General features: G+C 45.6%; 2 protein-coding genes across 4 annotated transcripts; both read right to left on the bottom strand.

The window, feature by feature from the left end:
• Positions 1-310: 310 nt before the first annotated feature.
• On the bottom strand, positions 311-23,610 carry PCBD2 (pterin-4 alpha-carbinolamine dehydratase 2). Of its 3 annotated transcripts, none has more exons than XM_057409424.1 (4): positions 23,464-23,610; positions 20,941-21,072; positions 3,901-3,981; positions 311-2,485 (listed from the first exon to the last, which is right to left on the bottom strand). In XM_057409424.1, the coding sequence occupies exons 1-4, from the start codon at positions 23,557-23,559 to the stop codon at positions 2,390-2,392; spliced, it is 405 nt and encodes a 134-aa protein (XP_057265407.1). In that variant the 5' UTR covers positions 23,560-23,610; the 3' UTR covers positions 311-2,389. The 3 variants fall into 3 exon arrangements, with proteins under 3 accessions (XP_057265407.1, XP_057265408.1, XP_057265409.1); XM_057409425.1 differs by lacking the exon at positions 23,464-23,610 and adding an exon at positions 22,320-22,346; XM_057409426.1 differs by lacking the exons at positions 20,941-21,072; positions 23,464-23,610 and adding an exon at positions 10,378-10,443.
• A 787-nt stretch (positions 23,611-24,397) lies between these two features.
• Positions 24,398-27,315, bottom strand: TXNDC15 (thioredoxin domain containing 15). Its single transcript, XM_057409422.1, has 5 exons — positions 27,250-27,315; positions 26,753-27,162; positions 26,082-26,245; positions 25,751-25,881; positions 24,398-25,236 (listed from the first exon to the last, which is right to left on the bottom strand). The coding sequence occupies exons 1-5, from the start codon at positions 27,299-27,301 to the stop codon at positions 25,040-25,042; spliced, it is 954 nt and encodes a 317-aa protein (XP_057265405.1). The 5' UTR covers positions 27,302-27,315; the 3' UTR covers positions 24,398-25,039.
• Between the last annotated feature and the right edge of the window lie 341 nt (positions 27,316-27,656).

Genomic DNA, 27,656 nt, shown 5'->3' with positions numbered 1-27,656 from the left:
CTAAACAAGCGCTGACCTAGAAACGCCGAGTGCTTCAAAGACATCCTGCCCTTTTCGGGGTGTTTTTGCCTCTTTGCTGCTCAGGCTCCTCCAAGCACCACGGCTGCACAGCTCTGCCATAGCTGGACGCTGCAGCTCTGCAGCTCAATTGGCTGGTGGGGATTCTTTTTGCCTCGGAGTATGTAAATAAACATCAATATTCTAAAGCAAAGACCTCCCAGTAGCTAAACGTTATTTATCTTCAATTTCTCTGAAAACTAAACAGCTTTGTCACATCTGTACAATAATAAAGCAAATCACAGCGGAGGAATTTGATGTGATTGGTTTTATTTGGAGCGCACGCGTTCGGTACCCATTGCTAACAACAGAGTTTTCACAGCTCGTTAGAGACGTTGTTACAACTTTGGGGGAAGCTCCTTTCACTCCCCCACCAGTGACAGGAGACATCCCAGCCTCCCTGTTTGTTTTAGCTCTGTTCATCCCTCACAACAGTGACCGCTTCCAACCATATCAGGGAAATACTTCACTGGGGAAAGGCACTTTGTGAGCAGCGAACTTGGGAGCACGTACTCAGAATTTGGGTCTTTTTAGGTCTTAACGCGATCCCCCAAGTAGTGTTACCAATAATAAATACCAACATAGAATCATAGAACAGTTAGGGTTGGAAAGGACCTTAAGATCATCCAGTTCCAACCCCCCTGCCATGGGCAGGGACACCTCACACTAAACCATCTCACCCAAGACTCTGTCCAACCTGGCGTTGAACACCACCAGGGATGGAGCATTCACAACCTCCCTGGGCAACCCATTCCAGTGCCTCACCACCCTAACAGGAAAGAATTTCCTCCTTATATCCAATCTAAACTTCCCCTGTTTCAGTTTGAACCCGTTACCCCTTGTCCTGTCACTACAGTCCCTAATGAAGAGTCCCTCCCCAACATCCCTATAGGTCACCTTGCTTCCTGTGACCAATTAGCACATGACAGTGCACTTGCTAAGGATTAACAAAAAATACCTTTCTTATTTTATCCACAGCAACACTCGCGTGGCAGCCATGTGGCATTTTGCATCCCACATATCTGAGAGACCACACACCTCGCGTACACCCCCCCGATATAGACGCTGGCGCTCGTGGATCTCCCTTCTCAGTAGCTGGTGGCTGTGTCATGCGAGCAATGCACTCAGGCATTTGGGAGGTGTCAATCTCCCCCATCCAAGAGCTGCTTGCAGGGCATGACAGTACACGTCGGGGACACTGCAGCGGGATTGCGGAGCCCAGAGGCCCTTCTGCAAGCCTTAAGCAGGTTGAAACCTCCCTGCCGGCAGTGGAAATCTGTCTCGGTGAGGATCATCGGATAAAAACAAAGGCTTTGAAACCAAGGCAGAAATTAAAGCTCGTCAGCGGGATCTGCAGCTCTTGGAACAATGTTGGCGATGAGTAATTGTAGCTACAGAGGGGGAAAAAAAAAGGGTGAGCATAGCTCCAGAAGAGCCCAGCTTAGCAAGAATCCTGCTAATGCCGCTTCCTTCACTGCCGGCAGCTCTGGATGGTGCCTGGATCCAGTGGGTATGAGTGTTACAACACAAATAATGGCTCAGTCCCACAAGGTGATGAGTCCTGACCCGGCCCAGCCACACACTCAGCCACGTGCTGCACTTCATGGTGTGAATCTGGGCTCTTTTTGTACTTGCTGGACCAAAAGCTAAAGTTTTCAGCAGCTGCAGGACCCAGTGCTGCATCTGAGATGGGGAAGGGTTCTCAGGCAGCCACACTGCTGCTGGGTATAGCTGCTGGACTGTGCGTGCAAAAGGGCTCAAAGAGCCAGCAGACAAGCACAGAAGAAACACTGAACTGCAAAGCTGTAATTGCCAGTTGAGCTGCAACTCCAAGGAAGCAGCAGCAGCTTGCACTGATCTCACCAGCACCCCTTGTACTTGCCATGGGTCGCTTGCAGAGATGGAGGGACCAGTTCAGAGGGACTGATCCAGCCTGGCTGCTCTCCCACTGTTCGAAGTGCAGAGATGTATAAATCTATAGTAGGGAAGTGCCTGGGCACGGAGCAGGCTCCTGTGGGCCTGGGGAACACCGGCCCCTGTGGCTGGGCTCCTGCTTTCATTCCAGCTTGTCAGAGGTTCTAGAAAAGCACTGTTCAAAATTTACTTGTTGGTGATTTATCTGCTACATCCGTGTGCAGCGCCAGCGACAGCAAAGGACAAGCACAGGCATCCAGAGGGGTCACAAGACTAAGATCTTAAAGGCCAAGAAAGCTAAGCCACTCTTTACAAAGCATCCTGTCTCAGGAGATTTGGGAAATAAGGGTTACAAGGAATGAGGGATACTATTTACATAATACTGGTGGACGCCGTATTGAAGTGTTTTACATCCTGGTTACACTGAGGCAGCAGCTTTGTCAATAAACTGAGCCAGCTTCACATCTCTTTTGGTCAGTCCACCGCAGTCGTGGGAAATCAGAGTTATCTGAACCTGTCAGAAAAGGAAAAGAAAGGGGTTACAAAACCATTCTCATCTCAGACACAGTCGAGCAGCAATTCATCGGGAATGCTGCGTGCCTCTGGCAAGCTGGTTTTACATGATGCTCCCCACCAGCAGCGAGCTGGATGCTCTGCTCATGTAAACCAGAAGACGTTGTAGGTGGGGATGCTCAATAGAGCCTGAAGTGTAACCAAAGTGAGCCCCTTCACAGAAGAAAACAGGCTTGGTGTTCTTGGGCTTCACCCAAGAAGAGGCGTCTGATTAAATAACTCACTCTTCACGTTTAAATCCCACAGATGGGTTTCATGAAGAACCAAGCTGCCAACGGCCCAGTCAGGGGCTCCAGAGTTTGGTTAAAAACCCAGCACCCTGGAGGTGAAGAACTGGTTATGCCTGGTGCAGATTAATTCCAAGAAGGGAAACAAACGGGCTGGTGCGTTCTGCTGTGATGCAGCTGCCTGCGCCGGTTTGTGCAGACTAAGGCGGATGATGCGGTGCATTTGTCTTGCCTTCGACTGGGATTTTGGGCAAAAAGATGAATTGTGAATAGTCTGGAAACACCCAAAAATGGTGAAGAGCAGGTGAGTAGGTCTTTGCTCAGCAGTCATTTAATGTCCCCTTAAACAGGGGGACCTGAAGGGCTGATGGAGAGGAGCTGGTGTGGCGATGCTGCCACAGGGAATAGAGGTGGAGATGTCCTGCTCTAGTGATTCCAAGCCACAGGCTGCTTGTCCATACCTCCTTTCAGTGTATTTTTACCAGTATTGCTATATTCACCAAATGCTAAACCAACTTGATACAATGCAATGAGAAGTATTAGGAAATAAAAATAAAGGGAGAGCAATAATTTCCCCTTTCACACAGCACCTTTCATTCGAGGGTTGCCATGTACCTTGTAACTCTTGTAAACACGAGACCACCATGAGTTAGGTAATATTATAAACAAATGTTATAAGCTGCTATGTAGAGACATGGGAGCCTATAAGATTTAGAAAATCAAACCTAAACTGAGAGTGCCAGGCTCCCATTTAGGTACCTACACAGATACCCTACCACCCTACACTGCTGGGCTCCTGACTTGCCACACAGAAAGGAATGAGAGTTGGTGAGTAGTTTCCAAACAGTGATTTATTCAGGATGGCTAAATAAGAGTTTAAAGGCTTCTATTTGATTTTGAGAGGTGAAGTTATAGGTCCAAACCATGCAGCTGGCGGCAACCACAAAGAGCTTGATTCTTGATTCCTCACCACTACAAATATCTCGGCGTCTCTTTAAAACCTCAAATCTCTTTATAAAGACACAATCTATTTCTATTCCCTTATCTTGTATATTATAAGCTACAGGCAGAGAGTGGTTTGGTCTCCTTAACTTGCCATGCCTGTAAATAGAGCTGGTGAACACGTTACCTTGCTGTAGACATTAAACCATTCTGGGTGGTGATTCATCTTCTCTGCTTGTAGAGCAACACGTGTCATAAATCCAAAAGCCTAAGGAGAGAAAAAGCAAAGAGGAAAATACACCCTCACCTGCCAAGACTGGCAGGGGATCTGCAAGATTCACTCCAAAACTCCTAGAGATGCTCCAGATTGCTGTACCTCAGGTTTGTGTGTGCTAAAGGAGCATTTCAGCGTCTCACACCACTGGAGCATTTCCTGAGACTGCTGAAATCATCTCCTTCAGACCCTGGTAAATCACTGCTCAGTGCTACTTCCTCCAGGATTCAAAGCCATTGCATGAGATCAATGATTTCACCTCTGGCATCCAACAGTGCTTTTAAACATCCACCCCAAACCCTTCATCACTTACTGCATCTTAGAAACGTGTCATTTCTAATTAAGCATCATGCCACAGTATTACTGATACAACTTCAAGGAACTCATCCTTCCATGTAACTATCTTTGCTGTTTATTTTACTGGGGGGAAAAAAGGGACAGGTGGGTTTGCCCCTCTGCTTTAGGAGAAAGCATTTCCCCTTTAAATGAACTAAAATAGGTTTCCCCATGCTCTGCCCCTATATTCTGCATGGCACGCTCCCCCAGGACGCAGGTTTTATCACAGCCCCAAGAAGAAACTAATAGCAGGCTCTTGCAAAAATACTTCGGGGCAAATCACTGCATTATGAAGAAAATTAGAATGTCCATGTAAATCAAGGATGCAATTACACAGCGGGGCCCAAAGGGCCTCGGTCCGTGAGCAGGACGCCTCTAAGTCAGCGGGCTTTGTTCATACCCAGCTCCATCTACTGAGGTTCAGGACTTGAATTAACAGGCAAAACTAAAGTAACATCCACATTATAGTCTGGTTCATATTATAACACAAGCTCAACAAAACTCTACCTGATTTAGGTAGGTTTTTAGTGCTAACTTATGGAAGAGAACGTACGTAGCCCGCATTCTGCCAAGCGATGGCCATTTCAAACAAACATGTGGTCAATGAATAACATATAATGGTTGATAATAGTTTCAAGTCTTTTTTCCTCTCACAAATTACAAAAACCTTTAAGTAAAGAAAGGAATTGGTGCCTGGATGAAGTATGACTTTGTTAGCTGCTTTGCCAGTCAAACGAACACAAACGTTATAATCAGAGAAAATCATTCCAATGAGGTTTGTCATTTGGAAATCACCAAACTGTCAGCAATTAAAAAGCTTTTTTCTTTGACCCAAGAGCATTCCAAAATTCAGGAAAACCTGACTTCCCTCGGTTTAGTTTTACTTGGAGCGAACAACTGCTTTTAAAAACTGCAAATGTTTCAGCAGCAGCTTTTGAAGCAGAAAGCTGCAAGTTGTGCATTAGATGTCTGAAATGATTTGGGAAACTTCTGCCTTAATAAAGCCAAATGATTATTTGATTTAAATGGTTTTAGTGTGTCCATACAAATGCTATTTCCAGTACAGGAATCTGTAACAGGAATGTCCCCAGAAGTTTAAAACAGCAACTGGATTGCCTTTGTACAAACAATGAGAGTAAAAAATACATTGTATTTATGAAGATCCCTACTAGGTTCGTGTTTGCTCTACTGGTGTCTGTCCATCCCAGGTACTCCCCCGCCTATGCATACACACAGGTTACACTACACAAACACAGTTCATTGACTGTGTGATAATAATCGTTGCCCCAATGGAGTGAGCCATGCAAGCAAATGAGTCCACTAAATTAATCTGCTCTGCAGACTTTCCTTCACACTTTGTGACTACAAATCCTCCCAGTTAGTGGACCACCAAATCCTTTCCAACCGGTGCACCACAACAACCAAATGCCTTCAAGGTGAATAAAAGGGATGCTAGGGAGGGACTCTTCATTAGGGACTGTAGTGACAGGACAAGGGGTAACGGGTTAAAACTGAAACAGGGGAAGTTTAGATTGGATATAAGGAGGAAATTCTTTCCTGTGAGGGTGGTGAGGCACTGGAATGGGTTGCCCGGGGAGGTTGTGAATGCTCCATCCCTGGCAGTGTTCAAGACCAGGTTGGACAGAGTCTTGAGTTGCATGGTTTAGTGTGAGGTGTCCCTCTCTGCACATGGAATGGTTCGGGTTGGAAAGGACCTTACCATCATCTAGTTCCATCACCCAAAACAACTTATTTCTTGCATTTTAGCTTATTTTAATGATACACAAAGTGCATCTCCCACTAATAAATGAGCCACGGTTCTACCAAGCAATTTCACTGCTGCAATCTCCATTAAGGTCCTAAATACTTCCTTTGCTAATTAAACGCATTGCAACGCTATTGTTGATGAATCACCTTTATATTTGTAGAGCCGTAACCTTGCTTAGGGAAAATACAATTGGCTCTGGAAGGAAAAGATATTTAGGTTTGATTGGATATGAAAACACTATTACACAAAATCAGTTTGGACATTTCTTCACGTCTTGAAACTTGATCGGTAATTTGGTCTAATTGGTGATCAAGGAAACTATCTTGTGATCAATTAAAGTAATTACCACATTCCGGCGACACAACCAACCTTAATTGGAGCAGGAGTCTGCACTTCTTCAACGTGAATTAAAAATAATGGGAATTATTCTGCAGTCTGCAGTGCAAGATCACTGCCAAGCCTGCATTGGTGGGCAGAGTTTATCGGACCATCACACGTTTCTTGATGAAAGTGGGACAAGTACTTTACTCACGCCAGTAAGACTCAACACAGTCCTGACTTTCACTATTAATAACAGAGATCTGCAGCCCCTTGGTCACTAACAAGAACTTTTATCGATTTTGCCTTCAAAACTAAAAGGGAGGAAAAAGAAAGGATTGGTGCATTTTCTAGAAGCCATAAAGAAGTATTAAGTGAGGGTCGATGTACTAAGTATGATAAAGTATTCGGATATTTCAGTGACAGGCATATAAGACAGACATTTTCAACTTAATCCTTTTAGGACATTTGGGCTAAAATAACATCCAGGTTACGTTAAATGAGTACATCAAGTCACCTAAGTAATGCAGACTGCAGAGTCCCTGCAGGGAACCACGAAGAGCCACAGCAGCAGCAGCGAGTGAAGCAATCCTACACAGACAATGACATGCCTTGAGCTCCCTTCATGCCTGTTAAGACCATGAAAGAAGGAACTAAAAACTAATGGTGTTTCAGTCATAACATCACTTCCAAAATGGTTTTTAAATACTGGCAGCCGTAGTACGTCTTTATGAGATAAAAATCAGGGCTACTCTTAGAACGAGTTAACCTAAAAGAGTAAAACAAACCCCCAAACAAATCAGGTAACACACAATTCTCCAAGACTGGCCAAACTGCTTTTGAAATACACGATCACAACGTAAGATTTAATGCGACTTTTTTTTGCCTGAGAATGGGAAAACCAGGGCCAGACACTTTGCTGTCAGAAGCGGGAGGAAAGATGAAATTCCATCCGTCCCTCTGCACCGCACAACGCAGCACGGCTCCGGGAGAACCACAGTATCCCAGAGCTAATCTGCTATTATTCTTCCTTTCACACTTCTTAAGCAAGGAATCAATTCATCTTAATACTTTTTAAACATGCTGCCTTTTGTACAATGCTTGCCAACATTATCTTGATGAGTTATACATCAGAGGAACACAGGTCGATATGTCGTGCTAATACATCACCCGCCCGCGAGTCCCTGGTGATGGATTACCCCAGTGCATCTCCAGAACACAGCAGCTGACAGTACTTGACTCAAAAGCGCAGATATTCAAGGGAAACAGCTGAAAGGCTCAACAATAAAACCATACACACTTTTTATTTGTTTGTTTTAACATGTGAACGCTATGAAGTGCGGACCAGGGCTTCTTAAATCCTTCGGACACTCAGCCAAGGAAACCATATGCTAATCACAAGTACATTAAGGTTTCTGCCTCCCATCTGTCATTATAATGCTGGAGGTAGCATTAACCTTGACCTTCTGCGGTACGAGGGCTACCTGTCTTCCCTTCCCCACCCACACAGGCTTCATCTGTATCATTTATCAGTGGGGAATGAACAAGTAAAACAAGTTATAGAGTCCTTGTCATACAAGGCAAGAGAAGACTGTGCTTCACACATTTGCTTTCCATTCACCCAGAGTAAAAAATACTCAGGATACAGCACATGTTCTCCTTAGCAGCTTGACACTTATAACAACAATAAACTCGAATCATTAAGGTTCACTTCCAAACTGCAGAAGCTTTCACACATCCAGCTGACATTGCTACCTAAGAGCGAGCTACAGGCCAGCACATAAAAGCAAAAAGTTCTTTAATGTTGAGCTATTGGAAGTTATGCTTAGCTCACCACAAGGGTTGCCATGATGTTTTATGTTGTGCTCTGAAGACAAATGCTGGTTTCATTCCATTTACTCCATTAAGAAGGACTCACAAAACCACACTCTTCACCTGAGAGTGACACCATGGTTAAAACAGCAAAAGAGAGGAACCCAACTAGTGATAGCAGCACAGGAGGACAGGCATTCATTCTCAAAACCATGTACCCATTTCGGGATTCTTCCCTGTTGGCATCATCAACCTACCTGAACCATTCCCACAGGCATTGGATCCATGCAGCATTAGGTATTTCCCTTTTCCTTTTTTTTTCTTTCAAGCCTTGTTTGGATTCACCCCTGACATAAATCAGGGGAACACCTTCCCGTTGCTCTCCCCCTTTTAAATATAATTCCAAGAACAACAGGAGACAATGCAACTAAAACACACCCCAAAAAAGAACTGAACTCAGCTTATTCACATCCCTATCCACTGAGAGTGTGCCCGCATTTCCCTACTCCCTCCATCCCACCCCATCCAGGCACCCCCAGCATGGTCTGGAGGTGAAAACCACCCAGCAAACCACTGGCAGAGATCTGGTTTTCTCCTCTTTAATAGCTTGAGCATCATTCCCAACGCATCACTCGTGATGGAGGAGAGCAGTGTTCCTAACCCTGAAGGACACTAATAAAGAGAAAAGAGGGAAGAGGAACACTACCAACACACTGGCATGCACTGAGATGCCATTTCTGTCTTCATAATAACATATGAAGCTGTAACAAAACCCCCACAACTACTTCATTTCTGTGCTTTCCTGCATTTACAATATTCCTTTCAAAGCCAGGGCTGACCGCTCGCATCCCCCATGCTTCTCTGCACACATCATTTATCCAAAAGTGAAATGCTGCTTTGCCCTCCCAAAAACTTACCTATTTATAGTCCTATTCTAGCTGTAAACACTGCTGTCCATGTTAGACCTGCAGCAGCGTATGTGAAAACCTTTACACCATGTCCCACAAAAGAAGGCTGTTTCTGTCTCCCAACACTTGTTTACAATTATGTCGGTGAAGAAACTAGCTCGCCAGCTCTATATCAAACATTTTTGACAGCAAAAGCACAAACACTGATCTATTCTAAGTAGTTTGCCACTCGCTGTAATCTTGGAAAAGGCAGCCTTGCCTTTGATTCGAAAAATGTTTATACTTCATACATTATGCAAATAGTTTTTATATATTAAGAAATAATGCAAGCAAAGCTCAAGTTAAATTTAATTCCCCAACAATAACCTTGCCAAAGCACTGATTTTCCTATTACAAAAATTATTCCAATTTGTTGATCTTACATTGGATGAAACATACTGTAACAATCTTCATAATTTATGTCCTGTTGGGACACTATGATTTAAAGTAACATAATACAGACCAGCATCACTGCTAATCTAAACCACCTGACCAGATAAACAACAGTTTCCCCTTCTCTCTTCATTGAGGGTATTTCTGTTTATTGTCATATGATTTACCAATTTCAAGAACATGAAGAATAAATGGAGGCAGAGAGCAGCGGAGCTCGGAGGCATGGCCTTTCCTCCACGGGAACGTTTCTCACACAGGTACCGGTACAATGTCAAGAGCTGCAGGAGATGACAGAAGGCAATTCCAGGAATGCTGTCCCAGGAAAAGCCTGAGCAGCTCACGGCCAAGGGAAGTTTATGCTCACTCAGCACAAGCCAGACCAGGTGCTGCACAAGACGTGACATGGTCCTAATGATGCTCAAGATGCAGCTCTCCAGAAGAAGTCCAAGTCAGAGGCTTCTTCCAAGCCCAATCCATGACATCACTTTGCCATAAAGCAGGTGCAAGCGTAATTTGCCCCATCTGAGGTTCAACTGGTCTGAAAAGCAGATGCAGATTTTCTGCTGAGGCCAAGGGATGTGGATCAATGCAAGAAGAGGGTCCGAGAGGAAGGCAGAGAGCACTGACCTGCTCTCAGAGCCTTCTCCTTGCTTTGCCTTTGTCTTCCCTCGTGCTTAATAAAACCTCAACTGCACAAACCCCCTCAACATTTATCTTTTCTCAGCCCGTTTACATCAGGATTTTCATAACTGCTGAATTTATACCTATTCTTCTCCTATCGGTGATAACACGATGCAAAACGTTACTTTCTATTACCTTCTTCCTCGTCACGTCTTGACTTTTCCAGCAGCCTCAGTGCCAAGGCTCATTTTCCCTATTCTCATTTTTATTACAGTAAGTGATTGCACCTGGATTTCACGAACAGAAAGCAGATAATATTGTCAGTGATTCAACGAACAGACTTCACACCAAAATTAACCACCTATTCCTCCAACTAGATGGAGTAGAAGTAGGGGAACACGGAGATGTCTTAAAGCAGCATAGAAACTTCTTTCTGGGAGTGATAAAAGTCAATACAACCATACTAAAAAATACATTCATTTGCTTATAAGATACAAATAATTATAGCTGCCCATAAAGATGACTGCAAAGTAGACATCCTAAATCCCAACCAAACCTGGAACAAGGAGCTGTGGAATTTGTGATACATCACTTTGTATAGAAATATGCAAAATAAATGCCTTTTTTCTCCCCAGTTCCTTAGCACTTTCGGTGAACACAGACTCACAAATGTTATTTTACACATTAAAACATGCAGATGTCTAAATTGTTTTTTTAAGAAAATGAAGGAAAATAATGCCAGCTTCAGGACTGAATTAGAACATGGAAGAAATCCTCCAGCCACAGTCAGCTAAATGCAGCTCTCCACCTCGCAAGCCATTTCTGTGTGCTTTGTGCTAAGAAAAAAGGAATAGGAAGGTTGCACTTAGGAGGTTTACACCAAATAAAATAGCTGTTTCAAGGAACATGACTTTTCAAAATGAGCTTTTTGCACCCTACCTAAAAACATGAAATAATACAGCAAAGCCCCCATTAACCCAGCACCTGCTAAAGCAATCAGTCACTTAGAATAATAAACTCTCCTGGCTGTGCAACTGAAGGAACAATGATAATTTCACTTGTTAACACAAATGTTTGGCCCAGCAAATCAAACCCGTGGCTGCACCCTAATAAAACCATCACACAAACCACTATAAAAATAAACTAGTAACAAGGTGCAGTCAGTCCCCAGTTCCAAGCTTTCCAATCCCTGCTAAGGGACTCTGCTCACTGATGTGTTTCATACTGCACAAGGATGCTGTTGCTCAGGCAATGAACTGTCCTTGATCTCTCAGTGCCAGCCCATGACATGAAGCTATTGTAAACCAGAGCAAGCAAGAATTAATTGAAGTGAATGCTCCACTTCCAAAAGGTGCTCAAATCCTCTGGCTTTTATAGGGCTCAGGTATGGGTGTAGAAAGGAGTTCATTATTCCATTGCACCACGTTCTGGATGGAACAGGCCTGGCTACAGAATGAAATACCACTGTTTTCCCCAGTGTTTCTTTTTACTTGTATGAGAAGGAATGACTTCATTCTGTAGATATGAAAGTGAAGCTCACATGCCATACATGCTGTTGATATCACAGGGAGTGCTCAGGCAAAACTCTCCTTGGTCTTCTGGCCAAGATTACACACACTACCAGTTTAATATCCAAGATCTTCTCTGCTGAGTATTCAAGGGTAATCATATCCTGCCTCTGATAATCCTCTAAATCTCTACCATTTATGATTCTCAGAAAACATCAAGGAGTGATAAGAAAGGCATTGCTTTATGATGGATTAAGAGAAGCGGCTGGTCTCATGACCAGCTCATTTCATCTTCCAGCATCCTCACCCACTACACTGTCAGCTTTTCTGTTTCTCCTTGTTATGTTAAAGACAAGGTCAGCAACTCAAACATGCAACAAAGAACTCGTGATGGAGGTGCGAGGCATTTGAAGAGGTCTTATACTGACCCTCTTGGCCAAGCCAGAATCTAAAAAGACCTAAAGCTGTGAAGTAAAGCAAACTGAGGAACATTTACTGCAGATCCAGTCAGGGAATCATTTCACTCAACTACGTTGGTAAAGAATCCTACAGTGTTGTTAGAATGGATCTTCATGCTTGCAAGCCTTTTATAGTAGAAGAGAAAAACAGTTTCTCTTCAGGGCTCCCTCCAACCTCTAAGCAGAGGGTTACCTGGTTTACCATGCCCACTGTTCCCTATGCAATCTGTAGGTCAATCTGGACCTGTGCTTCATCCATCTCCTGTCTCTGGTATTTGGACGAGTGGCTGGAGCAGGTAATGGAGAACTGGACAAAGGCAGCTACGTTAAATGACACTACTACACCGTTTATACATGAGAACATTTGGAAACAGAGAGACTGGCTCACAGGGGAGACAAACACTAATTCTCCAGTGAACATCCAATTTCTGTTAGAAGTTCATAGGAGCACAGCACAAAGGAAAACCCTTTGTGCACTTCTGGGTTTATTAAGTTAGGCATTACAAGACACATGCATAAACACAATGTCCTGGACTTGTACAACTGACAGTCGTTTTGCTTGCTACAAGCACCCACCCAGTGTATCACTGAGTAAAGAGTCTCCCAGCCTCAGACGCCTTGGTCATACTCAGACATATATAAACCTATTGCTTTTCTCATCACAGCATGAGGAAAATCACAGTAAACCATTAAATCAGGACTCTCTCTAATCCTGGGAATACAAAATGTATTCTTACAGAGCACCCTTAGCGATAAATGAACCTAACAGTGTGGAGCTGACTCAGCACAGGGCTCCCACCAACCCTCCTCTAAGCTTTATGTTTGTCCAAGGCAACTTTTCACCTCAGCCCAACAAAACTCAAGGAAGAAAAGGGCAACGGGAAGAGGAAGAAGGGAAGCTCTCCCTACAGAAAACCTACACGAAGCAGGTTTGCAGCTTTACAGAAGAGGCACAAACCAGTTCCCCTCTCCTCGCCCTGATAAACCGCGGCCCTGGCAGTGGCTTGGGAGAGCAGATGTAACGTTTTAGCCAGCCGTGATTGTTTGTGAAAGAAATGATTCTGATCAAGCCCTGAAATTGCAGCCAGCAGAAGCGCTGCTCTTCGTCACGTTAATCCGGCCTGACGGGGAGCGGCGAGCGGAGATTCCTACTGCGAGAAGAGCAGATGCGAGAGGTCAGCGCCGGCCCGCGACTTCAAACCCCTTAACGTGTAAAACAGTGTGCATTAAAGCCCGAGACGGCTCAGGGCGGGATTAACGGATGTCCGCTAAGTGGGTTTGATGTGCTTTTGGTGAGTAATGGTTCATTTGGAAATAGGGGCGGTGGGGAAGTTTTATTTCGGTTTATTTCTGCCAGCCCGAGCCCACTTCGAACTGCAAGTGCAGAAAACCATATCCCAAAGCGTGTGTCTCCTGTGGGGGATATGGGAAAGTGAGAGCTGTGGGGGGAAAGGGCAATTCATGGTCTGAAAACACAGGCATTATCCTGAAAGCGAGGGGATGCAAAAGGTGGAACAACCAAGATTGAGGGATGCGCTGCGTGCACTTTATCAGCATCTTTCCAGCATTCCCATAAAAACCCATTTTAGTGCATAAAAAGCTAGAAGATGAGATCTCCTTCAGTGAAAAGGTAAAAGAATTATTCTGAGCGATCATCTTTTCATCAGCACCATCAGCCTGACTTGCTCTTTCCCAAACAAAGGTGTCCAACTGAATTCAAACCCATTGGATTTACCATTCCTTTTCCAAAGGTGTTTTAGCAAGGAAACAGCCCAAACTGTAGATCAAATCAAACTGCGCTGCTCATACTTGCTCTCTGTTGGTACAAACGTGCAGCAGCCCTGCGTCCATGGCCGGTAGAATGTTTGTTCTGCTTAATTCAGACAAAGTGAACAATCAATGTGGGCAGCTGAAAAAGAGGAGGAACGTTTCTTCCACTCCAAAGCTACAAGACAGCTTGTGAAACCCAAAAGGCATTTTGACAGATAATTCCTTTTGCACTTTGAGATCAATGCATGCAACAAGCGCAGGGCAAACGCTGTAATAATTTCTACTTGAGTGATAATAAATCCATCTCTTAGGCAAAGCAGCTGCATTAGAGCCAACTGGAGAGCAGCCCAAAGGTCAGCTGGGCAGATTTAAGCAAAGGCCTGCTTAAATGGAGATACAACAGATCTCCTCTGGGGGGGGGAATGCAGCAATTAGAAATGCCATTGCCCCTGGTAATTATAAATAATAAAAGAATAGTTTATTCTAGGGGAAATATGACTTAACACATCAAGAAAATGAGCATCCCTAATTACGGTTCAATCACAAGAAAGAATTAAACTGATGCAACTTCTGCAATACCCAGGATGGGACATTGTGCATGGTGGCGATGAAGGACACGTGCCCACTTTGAGACTTCAATTTAAATATGAATTAATTTCATTTAAATATGATTAATATAACGACATCTTAAATAATCCTCGTAGCCTGACACCAGTGGAATTGCCATGATGATAGTGGAATGGGGACACTGGCCCTGTTATGATGCTTGTCACAGGCAGATGGGATGTGAGGATGGTGGGATCTTTATGCATAGACCCGGCCAAAGAGGAGATGAGATACGCCATAGTACGAAAAGGAGGAACCACTGCTCACCATCTGCCTGACACTGATCAGCCACTAATTTCTTCCATGCATTACAACTGTGACGGTCTAATAAAGGGACTGAAGGACAAAACTAGGTTCCCAGACATATAAGAAAAGGCCAGTGGTGAAGACTTTGCCTTTAAAAGATGTAAGAGGCTGCTGGTGCACTAACGCAACTCTATTTAGAACAGAAGAATGTTGCCAAATGCAAAGCACTGGTCCGAAAACATTCTGAAGCACAGGCTGATCTTACATACACTGCCCATGAGAAGAAAATGAATCCTTTATTTCCCAATTCCCAGCACCAAGGATTTCATTTCTGCCTAGATGCAACCCAATCACATACTTCCACCAATACGGACTTCCTCACTCACATCATTTCCCACCACTGGCTACCAGTTAACTGGAAGCATCACTGGACACAGGACATGCTGATCAGGGAACCGGTGCCATCTCCTCCTCAGCCATGGTAGGAGACTCATAAGCGTTCAAACAAGCCATGTCCCAAACCTTCTCCTTTCATTTCACCCCCAGCCCGAGCTCCCTGCCTTCCATGGGCAGTGCCAGGCAGTGGCGCAGCAGGACCAAGCCCAGGTCCTGCAGCTGCACCCTGACCCTCCAAAGCCGAGGCGAGAGCGTTATTTCCTCCGTCAATCACCAGAATAAGCTCAAGGAAGGTGCGAGCATCCAGGAATCATATATTTTTACTGTGCTCCGCTCCCAGACACTACATTCAGCGCCAGTTCATTCAGCCTGCACGTTAACCTCTGCCAGTCCCCAAAGCTTCGCTATCAGTTTCTAATAAAGGAAAATGTCAACGGGCAGATACGCCAGAAATTCATTATTCTCAGATACAAAGATTTTTCTCAACTCTCTAAATCCACTCATAAATAACTCTGATTTATTGTAACTCCGTTACTGCATTCATAAAGGCGGGGAAGTTAGTGAACAACCTAACTACCACCAGAAATACCTTCATAACTTCGCAGGTGCACAAATCACAGCATATGGGAGAGGACTCAAAGGATAATGGAAAACGAAGCAGTTTGGGAAAGCCTATATGAAAACCAGCACCTACCTAGGCGGATAAAAAATGTAATTCATTTCCATTCAATGGGCAAACGAACGCAAAACTCTATCAGACCAACACTCCATTAAAATAGCGATTCTCCCCCCAAATGAATGAAAACAAGTTCGCCTTTTGCTTAGCACAAGTGACAGTCGGGGGCTGAGGCTGCTCAGGCTTTGAGGTTAAACACAACTGACATAAGCTGCGCCTGAATCCAATCACTCCCCGTGCTCTGAGAAGATTCACATGCGAGAACCAAATTTGTCACAACTGGGTTGGTTTCCGATCCTCCCGCAGCCAACTTGCTTTATTCTGACCTCCATTTAACAAATCAACTTAATGGGCACTGGGAGTGCCATAAAACTTAACAATGGAGTGATTTTTACTTTTAAAATATACTCATGAAGCAAAATGTTGGAGAGCTCCTTCAATACTGGAAATCAAATTAAATCTAGACATTTTTTAGCAGTCTTGACAGATATAATCCTAGTTACCATGTAAATTTATGGTAAGCTGCTGTGATATTAGCCACAGGTGCTACTTTTAATATATGGCCCGCATCTGGCTGGGAATAAAATTTCTCAGAGGACTGAAAATGACCTCACTATCAGACAATGGAGAAGAAAAAAAAACCCCACAAGACCACTGTGGCATATAAAAAGCTGGAGATGTGGCCCACGACCGAATATTTAACATGAAATTCATTTCAGCTCTGCAGATTGTAGGTTAAAGGATATTATGTTTTCAATATATAAAAGGCGTGGACGTATTTCAGCCCAACAGCCAAAAGATTAAGTGCATAAAGCAGCAATGAAATACACAGCCTACATATATAAGAACAACTTTTCCATTCTTTGATCGATGCAGAAGACAAAGCAATGTGCAGGGAGCTGAAATATCGACACCGATTACATTACAGGGACTGGCACAGAGTACCCCCATCAAAATAACTCTAGAGTATCCACTGCATATCCCACCAAATTCATTCTGATGTGTAACTGGCATAATACAACAAGGATGATGAATTTAAAGGAGCAAATCTGAGCATGTCTCTCTATAGCTAAAGGAAAATAATCAGCATTTCAATGAGGGGAAAAGAAATCAAAGCATCTACCATACCATGCTCTGTCTGCTACTTTTTTCCCTGGATTACAAGCAAGTGAGCTAGTGAATTTGGGAAGGAAATGCAAAGTGAGAATAAGAACTGATTTAATAGTTCCAGAGGTTTTGCACATCTTTAAATCACTACTCAAAACCCCAGACTCCGCAATGGCAACGCAACACATGTGCTTCCACTCTCCCTGCACACTGGGCTCCAAAGCATCTCCTCACTGTCCTCTCCACTCAGGCTCATCTTTCGCCTGGGTCCTGCAGCCTCCAAACACAAGATGTATTTAAACCAGCTTCTCAGGCTCTTAGAGCATTTGATTTCCTGTCATTTCATAAATGACGTTAGAGGTCTTATGCAGACTTCCTACATGATTTACTCCTTTTCTTTAAAAAACAACCTTAATTAAAAACGGACCCTATAAAAGAAAGCAGCTGTAAATGCTGAACCTGACCATCAGCAAACTTGCCCACCTTTGTAATTTCCTAACTGCATTTTCTGCCTTGGCGTGATTACCTAAGGAAATGTAATCACACAGGCAGTTGCCCCTTAAACCTTCTGGTCAAATCCAACCGACTTTGACAAGAGACATGGAAGACTCGAGAAAAGAACCACGTATCCTATGGAGCCAGGCTGAGAGAGCTGGGCTGGGTCAGCCTGGAGAAGAGAAGGCTCCTTAAGGGGAGACCTGAGAGCAGCTCCAGTGCCTGAAGGCGCTCCAGGAAAGGTGGAGAGGGGCTTTGGACAAGGGCCTGTAGGGACAGGCCAAGGGGAATGGCTTTAACCTGCCAGAGGGGAGACTGAGATGAGCTCTTAGGCAGAAGCTCTTCCCTGGGAGGGTGCTGAGGCGCTGGCACAGGGTGCCCAGAGAAGCTGTGGCTGCCCCATCCCTGGCAGTGCTCAAGGCCAGGTTGGACACAGGGGCTTGGAGCAAGCTGCTCTAGTGGAAGGTGTCCCTGCCCGTGGCAGGGGTTGGGACTGGATGAGCTTTAAGCTCCCTTCCAACCCAAACCATTCCATGATTCTATGTTCCTGCAAATTTGGACTAACAAACAGCACGAGCGCTTTCAAGCTGTGGGTTACAAATTCCATAAGCCAGAAGTGTCATTAGCTTGTCAGCCTTACAAAGGCAGACCCTGCCGCTGATCGCTTTTAACTGAGCTAATCTCAGCCTGAAAGCTTCAGGAATCTAAATAACTCTTGTTTCACAGAAGTTTCATTTCATTCTCATGCTGAAAATAATACACATCAAGCAAGCTCATGTCTACACATTTGCACGACTCCATAATGAAAGTTGTGTTTATATTCCTAACATCTGTTGACATACACAGACTTTGTAAACCTGGCATAGATTTTAAAGGCACAGAATTTTCCATGCATCATGAACATTATCTGCGAGAAGCAATAAAGAATAGAGAGCAATGAATACATTCATCATCCCAATATCATCTGCAACACATAAATCTGGAATACCCTTCCTGTCAGCTCAGCTGCCTTGTTTTGCTGTTATTAGTATTTTACACACCTGATTTTACACCATCTGTAACAGGGCAGCGGGAAGATCACCAAGGAAATGATATTTCCAAGTCCTTTGACTTTTATTAAATATTCATACTTTCAATACTGCAAACAGAACATTTATTCCCTGAAAGAATTTGTTCCTACAAGCTCTATATTTTTCATGGGTATAGCCCCACTTCTGCCATTTGTTCCCTAGGTTGTAATCAACACAGTATTTACTAACAGTCATTCTAAGCATCAATAAGCACACATGCATAAGATTAATTTACTTCCAGCTTCATCTTATTGAAAGGCAAATTCTTGCTCCCTAATTCCCTAACACCCTGGGGATCCGCACACTGAGCCCTTTCCTGCACTGGTGTAACAGGACTGGCTTCTGCCCTCTGCAACCGCACATGGAGACACTGCAGCTAGTTCGTAACAATCAGCAGGTGAAACTGTGCCCTCAGATATTCACATAGAACCTTCTTCCACCCAGAACCCCCTGCCCAGCTTGATGTTCAGTTGTGAAGTCAATTCCCAGCCTTTCGCTCTCCTTTCTGCCTTACCTGACATCCATAAAGGCCAACCAAGAACGAAAGAGGCTGCACCAACATCTCCCAAACCATTCAAGATGCAGTTCTGCATCTTGAATTATAAATGTATAGCTCATCACTTATTAATGAGCATACTTGAATATAATCAGCTTCTTATACTGGTACACTTCACCAATCCTCAAATGAGGAAGACATGGATATGACCCTATCAGATGAATCTACAGCCAAAAAAAACCCACAACTTTGTAAATGTTTGCCAAAGCAGTGGGTTTCCTAGGTATCTGCTGGTGCAACACACAGATTTGTCTCTTGACCTCTCTGTGGGCACACTGCTTAAGTCCTCCTGACCAAATTGCCTTAGTTACAGCGTGCAAACCCACTTCTTAGTTAAGGGAGAAAAATAAGTCATTTCTAGCTGTGCAGAGCCAACAAAGACTTTGACCCATTCCCTGTCAGAAATGCCACTGCATGAATAGTCAAAGCACAAAGGCTGAAAATCTTAACTCCTCCAAGAGCTACTTTATCCAACCGGTGTCAAATGTGCTGGTCTCTCCCTGTTGCTCTACCAAGTATCTCACCGAGGTTTCATCTGAGCTCCCTCTCACGGGCTTCCCTCCTTTGCTGCCCTCTGAATCAGCTGATGCAGTTCTATGTGTTCTGTATTACCGTTCAGGTTTGAAGTGCAATCCAGGAAATCATGTACTCGTGGCTCCAGATGTGCTCATTGTCCAGCACTGCCCTGCTCAGGAGCTGGATTCTTCTGCAGTTGTTTTCTTTTGCTTTCACCCAGCTCAAAGGGGCAGGGAGCACTTCACTCACCTTCTCTCTACTGCCTGGGCTTTCCTTACCATGATAGCTACTGTCTGAAAGAGCAAGAGAAGAGCCAGTGTTCCAAAGTGCTGTTTACCTAGCTCACTGTGGCTTCCTAAAACATCTCGGTCCGGGTTTAGGCACAAGGTCTGTGTAAATAAACAGCTCACTGCATAGCTCCTGGTCCCTACACACCAACAAACCACAGCCTCCCTCAGCCTGGAGCTTGCTGCGTCCCTCCCATAGTAAGGAAAAGCTCAGCAAGAGCCATTGCCCAAACAAAGCCCTGGGTTTTTTCTCCCTACCAAGGAAGCGCTCACCTCTCCTGCAGAAACAAAACAGAAGGGAAATGCCTGCTCTTGGAGCATGATTCTTGTCTAAGCAATGTCATGACTCCTCAGTTGTTTAGGGGGATGCAGCTGACTGCAGATCTTGATATAAACTCAGTATTCCTATAGCAAGTTTGTGTCCAAGGTGTCTTCTTGTGAGTTTGAGATGTGGGTCAGGATCCTTACACCTAATAGAAGCCCAGTGAGGTCTAACCAGCAGTGTGACGTGGTGAACACACTGTGAGATCAGCTACTATGATTCATAGGATCACAGAAGATTCAAAACAGAATCACAGATTCATTCAAGAACATAATGGAACTCTGTCTTCCTGCTTAGAAAGTGAATGTATCACATTCTCCCTACCTTATTTGCCAAAAGTCTTCTATTTACCCATTTTCCTTGAGTTTTTCCCTGATGAAAATGAACTCCATTGCCCATCACTTACATATTTCCAGTATTCACTTGGAAGTACTAATAATGAGGAAAAAAACAACCCAGAATCAAATATTATTTCTCTAATCCCATATTAATGGCCCTGACCCTGATATTCTAATCAAGAAACTGTAACATTAGAACAAATCTACTTAACACCTCCAAACCAGAATTAAGTGCCTCCACCTAATGAGCTCAGGATCAGAGAGCACCCGTTGAGGCAAACCCAAGGGTTTGGCTCCACACAGCTATTCCCGAATTTCTGAATATAAATGTTTTCCCATCCGGAGCGCATGGAAATCAAAGCCATTGTGCTTCCTTTATATGAAAAGTGGTATCTGGCAATAATTACCTGATTAAAACTCTTGAAATTGAACTCTTTGTAGATGGCATCTCTTTCGCTCAACTCCACCCAGCCTGAAGCCTTGAGATCCAGTAAAACCTGGTTCCTCTCCTCCGTCGTCAACCAGTGGGCCTGTGAAGACTATTGAGGAGAAATGAACACAAACGTGACACGGGGGAGGCTGAGGCTCTCTTTTGTTCAACAATAAGAAAACCACACAATGAAATCATGGTTATGGATTGCAGAAAGGTGAGGAGGTGGGAAATTCACTTTGTCATTTCATAGAGCAGCTTAACTTAAAGCAGCCCAAAAGCACCACTGCAGCTTGGTCAGTTAAATGCTAAACGCTTTTGCACAGAACTAGGGAAAAGCAACAGAAAGCAACATGGACACCATGTACCTGTACCCATCTCCTGTTCATCTGAATTGGTACAGATGCTGTAACACTTGAAGCATTTTCCAATCTTCCATATAAATAAAGGATTATTTACATTATATTCTAAAGGTACAATGATAAGGCTAAAAGGGAGAAGCAAACCAGGAGATTACATTCTATCTGTCTTGTGTTTTACTACTTCCAAGAAAATAGGAATATTACTCATACTATTTCTTTTACTATTGCTAAAAAAGCAGGAATGGATTTAAGGATAATTTAAGGCTAACATGCGCTATTATTCCTACTGGTGCTTGTTCTACAAGCAACAAAGAGCTCTCCTTAACAGTGAAAAGGAAGAAAACTGACAATACAGATGCAAACATGGGAAGTTACAAGTTACTGCTACGAGCACGCAATTCTGCAAAGTGTTTCTGTTTAAATCTGTCTGATTTGAAGCAAGAGCAGCCTGTTTGAAGCCAGTGCAAGCACAGGCAGCACAGATCAAACTACCTGCTTAAATACCTGAATCAGTGCTGGAGCTGTGTGTGATGCCAGAGCTTCCATGGGGCATTTGCAAGAAGCTTGATATTTTCCCTCAAAGCAGAGACTAAAAGCAGTAACCTATATGACATATTGTGACCGATGGGTCTCAAATCCACGCTCCCAGCACAACGCTTGCATGGGAAGAACCTCTCTCCCCAGCGCAGCAACATTCCGATTGCTTTCGTGCGTGTACCAGCAGCCAGCACAGCTTTGTGAGAGTGTCTGCAAAAGGGATGAGCAATTTTGCCCCAAAGCTTCACAGAGACCTTGCAGGTTTGTGGGTATCAGCTCAGGGAATCTCTTCCCTCTGCCAGTTGGTGAGAGACCAGCAGCAGCCCCAGTGCCACCAGATGGGGCTGTGAGCCCGAGCAGAGCAGGAATTAATGCAATTAAGGCGTCCCGAGCGAGGCTTTAAGGGGCAGGCAGCCAAAGAGCAACATTTTCACCAATAATAACGGACAAAACCAACCCCAAACGGCATAAATCAATCGCATAGCATCGCTGCCACCACTTGTGTTCAGCTGGATACACCCAGCCCAAGAGACAGGGTTTACAGGTCCCAAATGGAGCTAATTCCAGCTCTTTATGCTTCAAATGCAACTTTGGACTTGCAATAACACACCTATCAGATTTGTTGCTATAACAGCAGTTGCAGACATCAGTTTCTAATGTTCTTCTTTTTCCAAGAAGATACAAGAATTGCCAAAGCTAACAGCTGGCTTGAAATACATTATCTAGCATTGGGATGAAGTTAGTTGATAATATACAGGAATAATGGGGGTGGAGGGTTTTATTTGCGATAGCAAAGTCCAGGACCGTGACCAGGAGGCAGCACAAAGTTCATTCCTCTGGCTGGCAGCAGAGATGTTCTCTGTTAGATTTAGGGATGTTGCAGTTACTTTCCTAAGGCCTCACCCGGACACACAGGTAGTGATGAGAAAATGCTCATGATGAGAAAATGCTCATGTGACTTGGAATGAAATCATACAGATCTTAATAGAAATACAGAGACTGAGCTTGATGCAAGCCCTGGAGCACAGCGATGGCAGCGTTTTGCTCAGGAACAGGTTGGGAAGGCAATGTCCTGAATCAGCCCCTCCAACACATCACAACTATATGCAGAAACGCAGCAGAAAGCAGCAGGAACTTGCTTGTAAAGAGAAGAGAAGGTGGGAGATGTCACTTGCATCTTCACAGTTTTGCATACATAACACCATGCCACGGGCAGGGCACATGCAGTGAGACCAGCAAGGCATGGGCATCAGCACACAAATAGTACCTTAGCACACAGCATGACAGCACCCAACCTGCGACACACTATGATACGGCGAGTTTAGCCTGGCTATTGGTGACATTCATTTTGAGGGGAAAAGAGCTGTTAGTTACATAAAACGTTAGTACAACGTGAGAGTCTGAACCTGAGCTGCAATTACCCATTGGGTCCATGTAAAACACAAACACTCGCCCATAGGGTCGCGGCTCATGGCCATGGCAGGCAGGGAACGCACGCGGCTCAAACCCCAAGCACGCGTGGCCGTATCCCAGTTCCGGTCCCCCCTCCCCGGGCAGGGCCCAGCGCGGTCCCGCCGCCCTCCCTCCGCCGCGCCCCTCACCATGGCAGCGCGGCTCCCACCGGCAGCTCCCCGCGGCCTCGCCGCCCTCCGCGCTCCCAGCAGCGCCCTGCGCAGCGCTGCCCCGCCGCCTGCCATGGCCCCGGCCCCGGCTCCGCCTCCCGCTGCAGCGCCGGCCCGAGGGGAGAAAGCGGTGCCCCCACCGCTGCCTTCCGGTGCACCGGGACACGCTGCCCGGGGAGAACCGAGCAACAGCGGCCCCGGCCCGCGGGCGGCGGCTGCTGGGAGCGGAACGAGCGCGGTGCAAGGGGAGCTGCACCGAGCCCGGCGCTTCCCGCAGCGGAGGGGCGCTGCTCCCAAGACAGCGGTGTTTGGCCAGGTGACACCCGTTATCCAGGTATGGGTTAGGAATTACCGCCATTCCTGGGGAAGGTCCTGCCCTTACTCTCTAACTGACTGCCTGGCCGAGGCAAAACCGCTCCCATTCATTCAGATTCTTCATTCTTTATTAGTAAATTACAGCCTGGCTTTAGCTGCAGCAATACCAACGTTGTGTTTGCACAGTTTCCTTCTCATACACAGAAATACAGAGCCTGAGGCTGCTAAAGGGGAAAGACACATCCACCAGAAAAATACCTGATAAATAACTGCTCTGCAAACAATGAATCTTACTGGGTTTGTGTGTCTTTGTTTCATTTCAGCTCAATTTGCACTCTAAAGCTTCCTGTCAGGGTACTATGTCAAGCCTCCCCTGTGTATAAATGCCACGCAATCAGATAATCCAAGCCCCCACACAAAATACCAGTCCATACCTCATTCAAAGTCTTCCACACTATTTATAGCTAGAAACCGTATCAGTTCTTTGCATAGCCTCAGCTGCAGCCTGTGCAACCAAATCTGGGTTTGCTAAGTGGGGCAGGTGACCAGTACTTCAGAAGTTCATGCTTTTAGTCCTGTGAGAAAGTGACTTAAAAGGTTACACTAAAAACCTGATTTATTAAAAAAAAAGAGTAAGGCCAAACCATCTTTTTTCTCATAGTTAATTTTCCTGACAGTCAATTAGCACCATAACCACTCACCCGTGGTTTCCTTTGAAACATTCCAGGAATACACAAGCCAAAACCCAAAAATGATCTGTGTGGTCAACACATCCTAATTCTATGTGTTTACCACACCGCACAACAGCTTTAGTTCCTATGTCTGTAGGATCTGAAAAAGATCCACAGGTTGTACCAGAGCAGAAGTGCCTCTGCTCCTGTGCCAGGCAGCACCTCACAGCCAGGCCAGGGTGATGCTGTACACATCTTGATCGATGGAGCTTGAGGACCTCTTCAGGAGAGGAGAGGAGAACTGCACCACCTATTTGTTACAGTCCAGGAACAATAAGCTGATCAGCTTAAGAAATACTTGTTTAGTTCATGGTTTTCATATTTGTTTACTTACCACAGTAATTGCCACATGTTCGCTTTTTACAGCTTGATGAATAAAGCAGATATTTAGTCAACGTTATAAATTACAACCACCAAATTCAACAGCTTGTCCTTCTGTGCTTGTAGTCCATACAAATTCCTGCATTACCAATAAGCAGGAAATTCTTTTCCTGTTTCAGGATCTCAGATTATTCCTGATGCTCATGCTCTTGTCCCGGGATCAGCCACCGAATACTCTCCGTGCGCACGGTGGCATAGAGGACAAAGCTGGCCAGGAAGAGCAGTGAGAACAGGAGCAACCAGTCTATGCCCTTTGTCAGAACGCTGGGCAGGGGCCCTTCCCAGTCCTCCTTGGTAACAACCACGTCACTTTTCGCTTCTATTCCTGAAAGAGAAAGCACTTGATCAACACCAGAAATAACCATTAAACACAGAGAAGCTGGTTCCATTTGGAGCTTTGTTCCTGATCCCAGACTACAGTATGTGTACAGCCCTCACAGCATCTCTGTGGCCTCCTCTAGATTCGCTCCAACGCATCCCTCTTGTGTTGTTGTCTGAGAGCTGGACACTGGACTGCAGGGGTGTCTCCCCAGAGATGAGCAGAGGGGAAGAATCCCTTCCCTCAACCTGCTGGGCAAGAGGATGTGCTCAAACCTTCTAGCACCCTCTCTAGTTAAACACCGCTGTTTCCCCCTGTTCTGTGACAGCAGCCCAGTGAGTTGAGTTCCTGCTTTCAGCACACTCTGAAGCCCAGCTCACTACAGCAATGGATTCTATAAACCTCTGCTGGGTCTTCATGAAATTAATTTCAAAGAACAAACAGCAGGGAGAGGAAAGCCCAGCTTGGAGCTACAACCAGCCTCTTCCTCCTAATGACACATCAGGGCTGATTCACTTACCTGTTTGATTAAAAATGAACTCTTTCAGTGTTTCCAGTGTCCTGTCTGTATGATTAAATCTAGCCATAGGCTTAGCACCTTGGAAAAGGAGGATATTGGGTACAGCCACAGTTCCAAATCTCGTTGATAAACTGGTGGACATAAAGCAAATACAATGCATGAAGGAGAAGGGATCCACTGGATGAAGAAACAAAGATACCAACAACACACAAAGTGGCAGTTTTACTAAATTAAACTGACACTTTATAAGAAAAAAAAAAAGCCTCCCTGTTTTAAAAGACAGATTGCTAAAGGAAATAAACTGATGCTAGAGACAGGGAGTGCAAATTACCTGCTGTGCTGAGATGCATCCAGGGCCAGGAAGCGAAGAGTTGGAAACGCTCGAGGTAAGGAATTAAAATGAGGTGCCAGGCTGGCAGAAAAGCGGCACCACGGTGTGTAGAACAAGACCAACGTGCAGTCACTGCTGTTTGGGTTTAGGAACTCCATCAGGTCCTTAGAAAATGAAGGAGAAAACCAAATATGGATGATTATGTATTTGATAGAGTTGAATTCTATGCAGGAACACATCACTCAGCAATCGATTAGACTCTCGGCAATACTTATCAAGTAGCTGCACCTCTGTTTAACCTTTTTAATAGATGAAGAATTACATTTAAACTTTTTAAAAGGTTGTTTTAAAAGCTTATTACTTAACAGTATATATACACACAGCCACTACAAGAAACAAACTAGAAATAGGTGCTGGCAATAAGCACCACTAACAGTTTCAGAGAGACACACTAATCCATGCAGCACAAAGGTTGATGGTTCACTGCATACAGATGAGACACAGGCATGTGGACTGAGATGTTATCTTCATTTTTTTGTGCTCAGAATGACACAAAAGGCCTCCTTGGCCAGACACTTCCTCCTGTTGATAGCACAGAGGATGTTACACAAGGACATTCACACAGCCAGACACTGAAAGCAACACACACATGGTGCTGAAAGGTAACCCACCTGCGACACGTTCAGGATCTGCAGCATTAGGCGCTCCATACCAGTCGTGTTCCTCTCTTCACAATTCACTTTGGGAGCCTTGGCGCTGTCGGTGCTGTTGGTCTCCTCGGCGGGCGCAGGCGACACCGTCTCCAGCCCGGCTTGCTCCCGGGACTGGCTGCCCGTCGCGCCGCATGCATCACCTCCGGCCAACGCGTCGCAAACCCCGGTAGCCCCGGCGGCCTCCGGGCCGTCCTTCGCCTCCCCGGGCACCACCGAGAGCACCACGGCCTGCTGCGGCGTGGGGACCCCGCAGCCCTGCATCGCGTCCGCCATCTCCGCAGTCCGGTACCGCACCGGCTCGCCGCCGTCCTGCGCGGGGCCGCCCCCTTGGCAGCGGGGCTGCCCTCCCGTGCTCTGCTCCGCCGCCCCTGCGCCGGGAGGGAGATGTCAGCTCTGCGCACCGACCGGGCCCTAGAGCCCACCGCGGTTCCAGCGCCGGCACCCCCCGCCCTCACCTGCAGGCAGGGCCCTGCCGAGCCAGGCCAGCGCCAGCAGCAGCCGCCACATCCCGGTACCGGTCTCGCCGCCTCAGCACCACGGCGTCTCCCCGGACAACGGCCACTTCCGCCGGGGCCCTACTCCACTTCCGCTTCCGGCGTGACACCGCCGTGCGTGTGCGTGCCTAGCGCAGTGAGGGCGGAGAGCCGCCATCTTGTCTTGGCCGCGGGGCAGCGGCTGGGGTCGGGAGCGGCTCCGTGAACGCCGGTGCTCTGCGCGGGCCCGGCCTCTTCCAGCACCACACACACCGGGCTGGGTTTGTCTCCCGCGGGGACCTGCAACCCAAGGGCCTGCTGCAGCCGGGGCGTCCCGGTAGCCACATCTGCCTGCCCGCCCACCCACCGCAGTGAAGCACAGATTAGAG

This window comes from Pezoporus wallicus, unplaced genomic scaffold (genome assembly GCF_028554395.1).
Source record: "Pezoporus wallicus isolate ANWC-B61680 ecotype Strahan unplaced genomic scaffold, APGP_CSIRO_Pwel_v1 contig_8166, whole genome shotgun sequence".
Lineage (NCBI taxonomy): Eukaryota > Metazoa > Chordata > Aves > Psittaciformes > Psittacidae > Pezoporus > Pezoporus wallicus.
The sequence above is the reverse complement of the archived record's forward strand: the minus strand, read 5'-3'. Positions and strand labels throughout refer to the sequence as shown.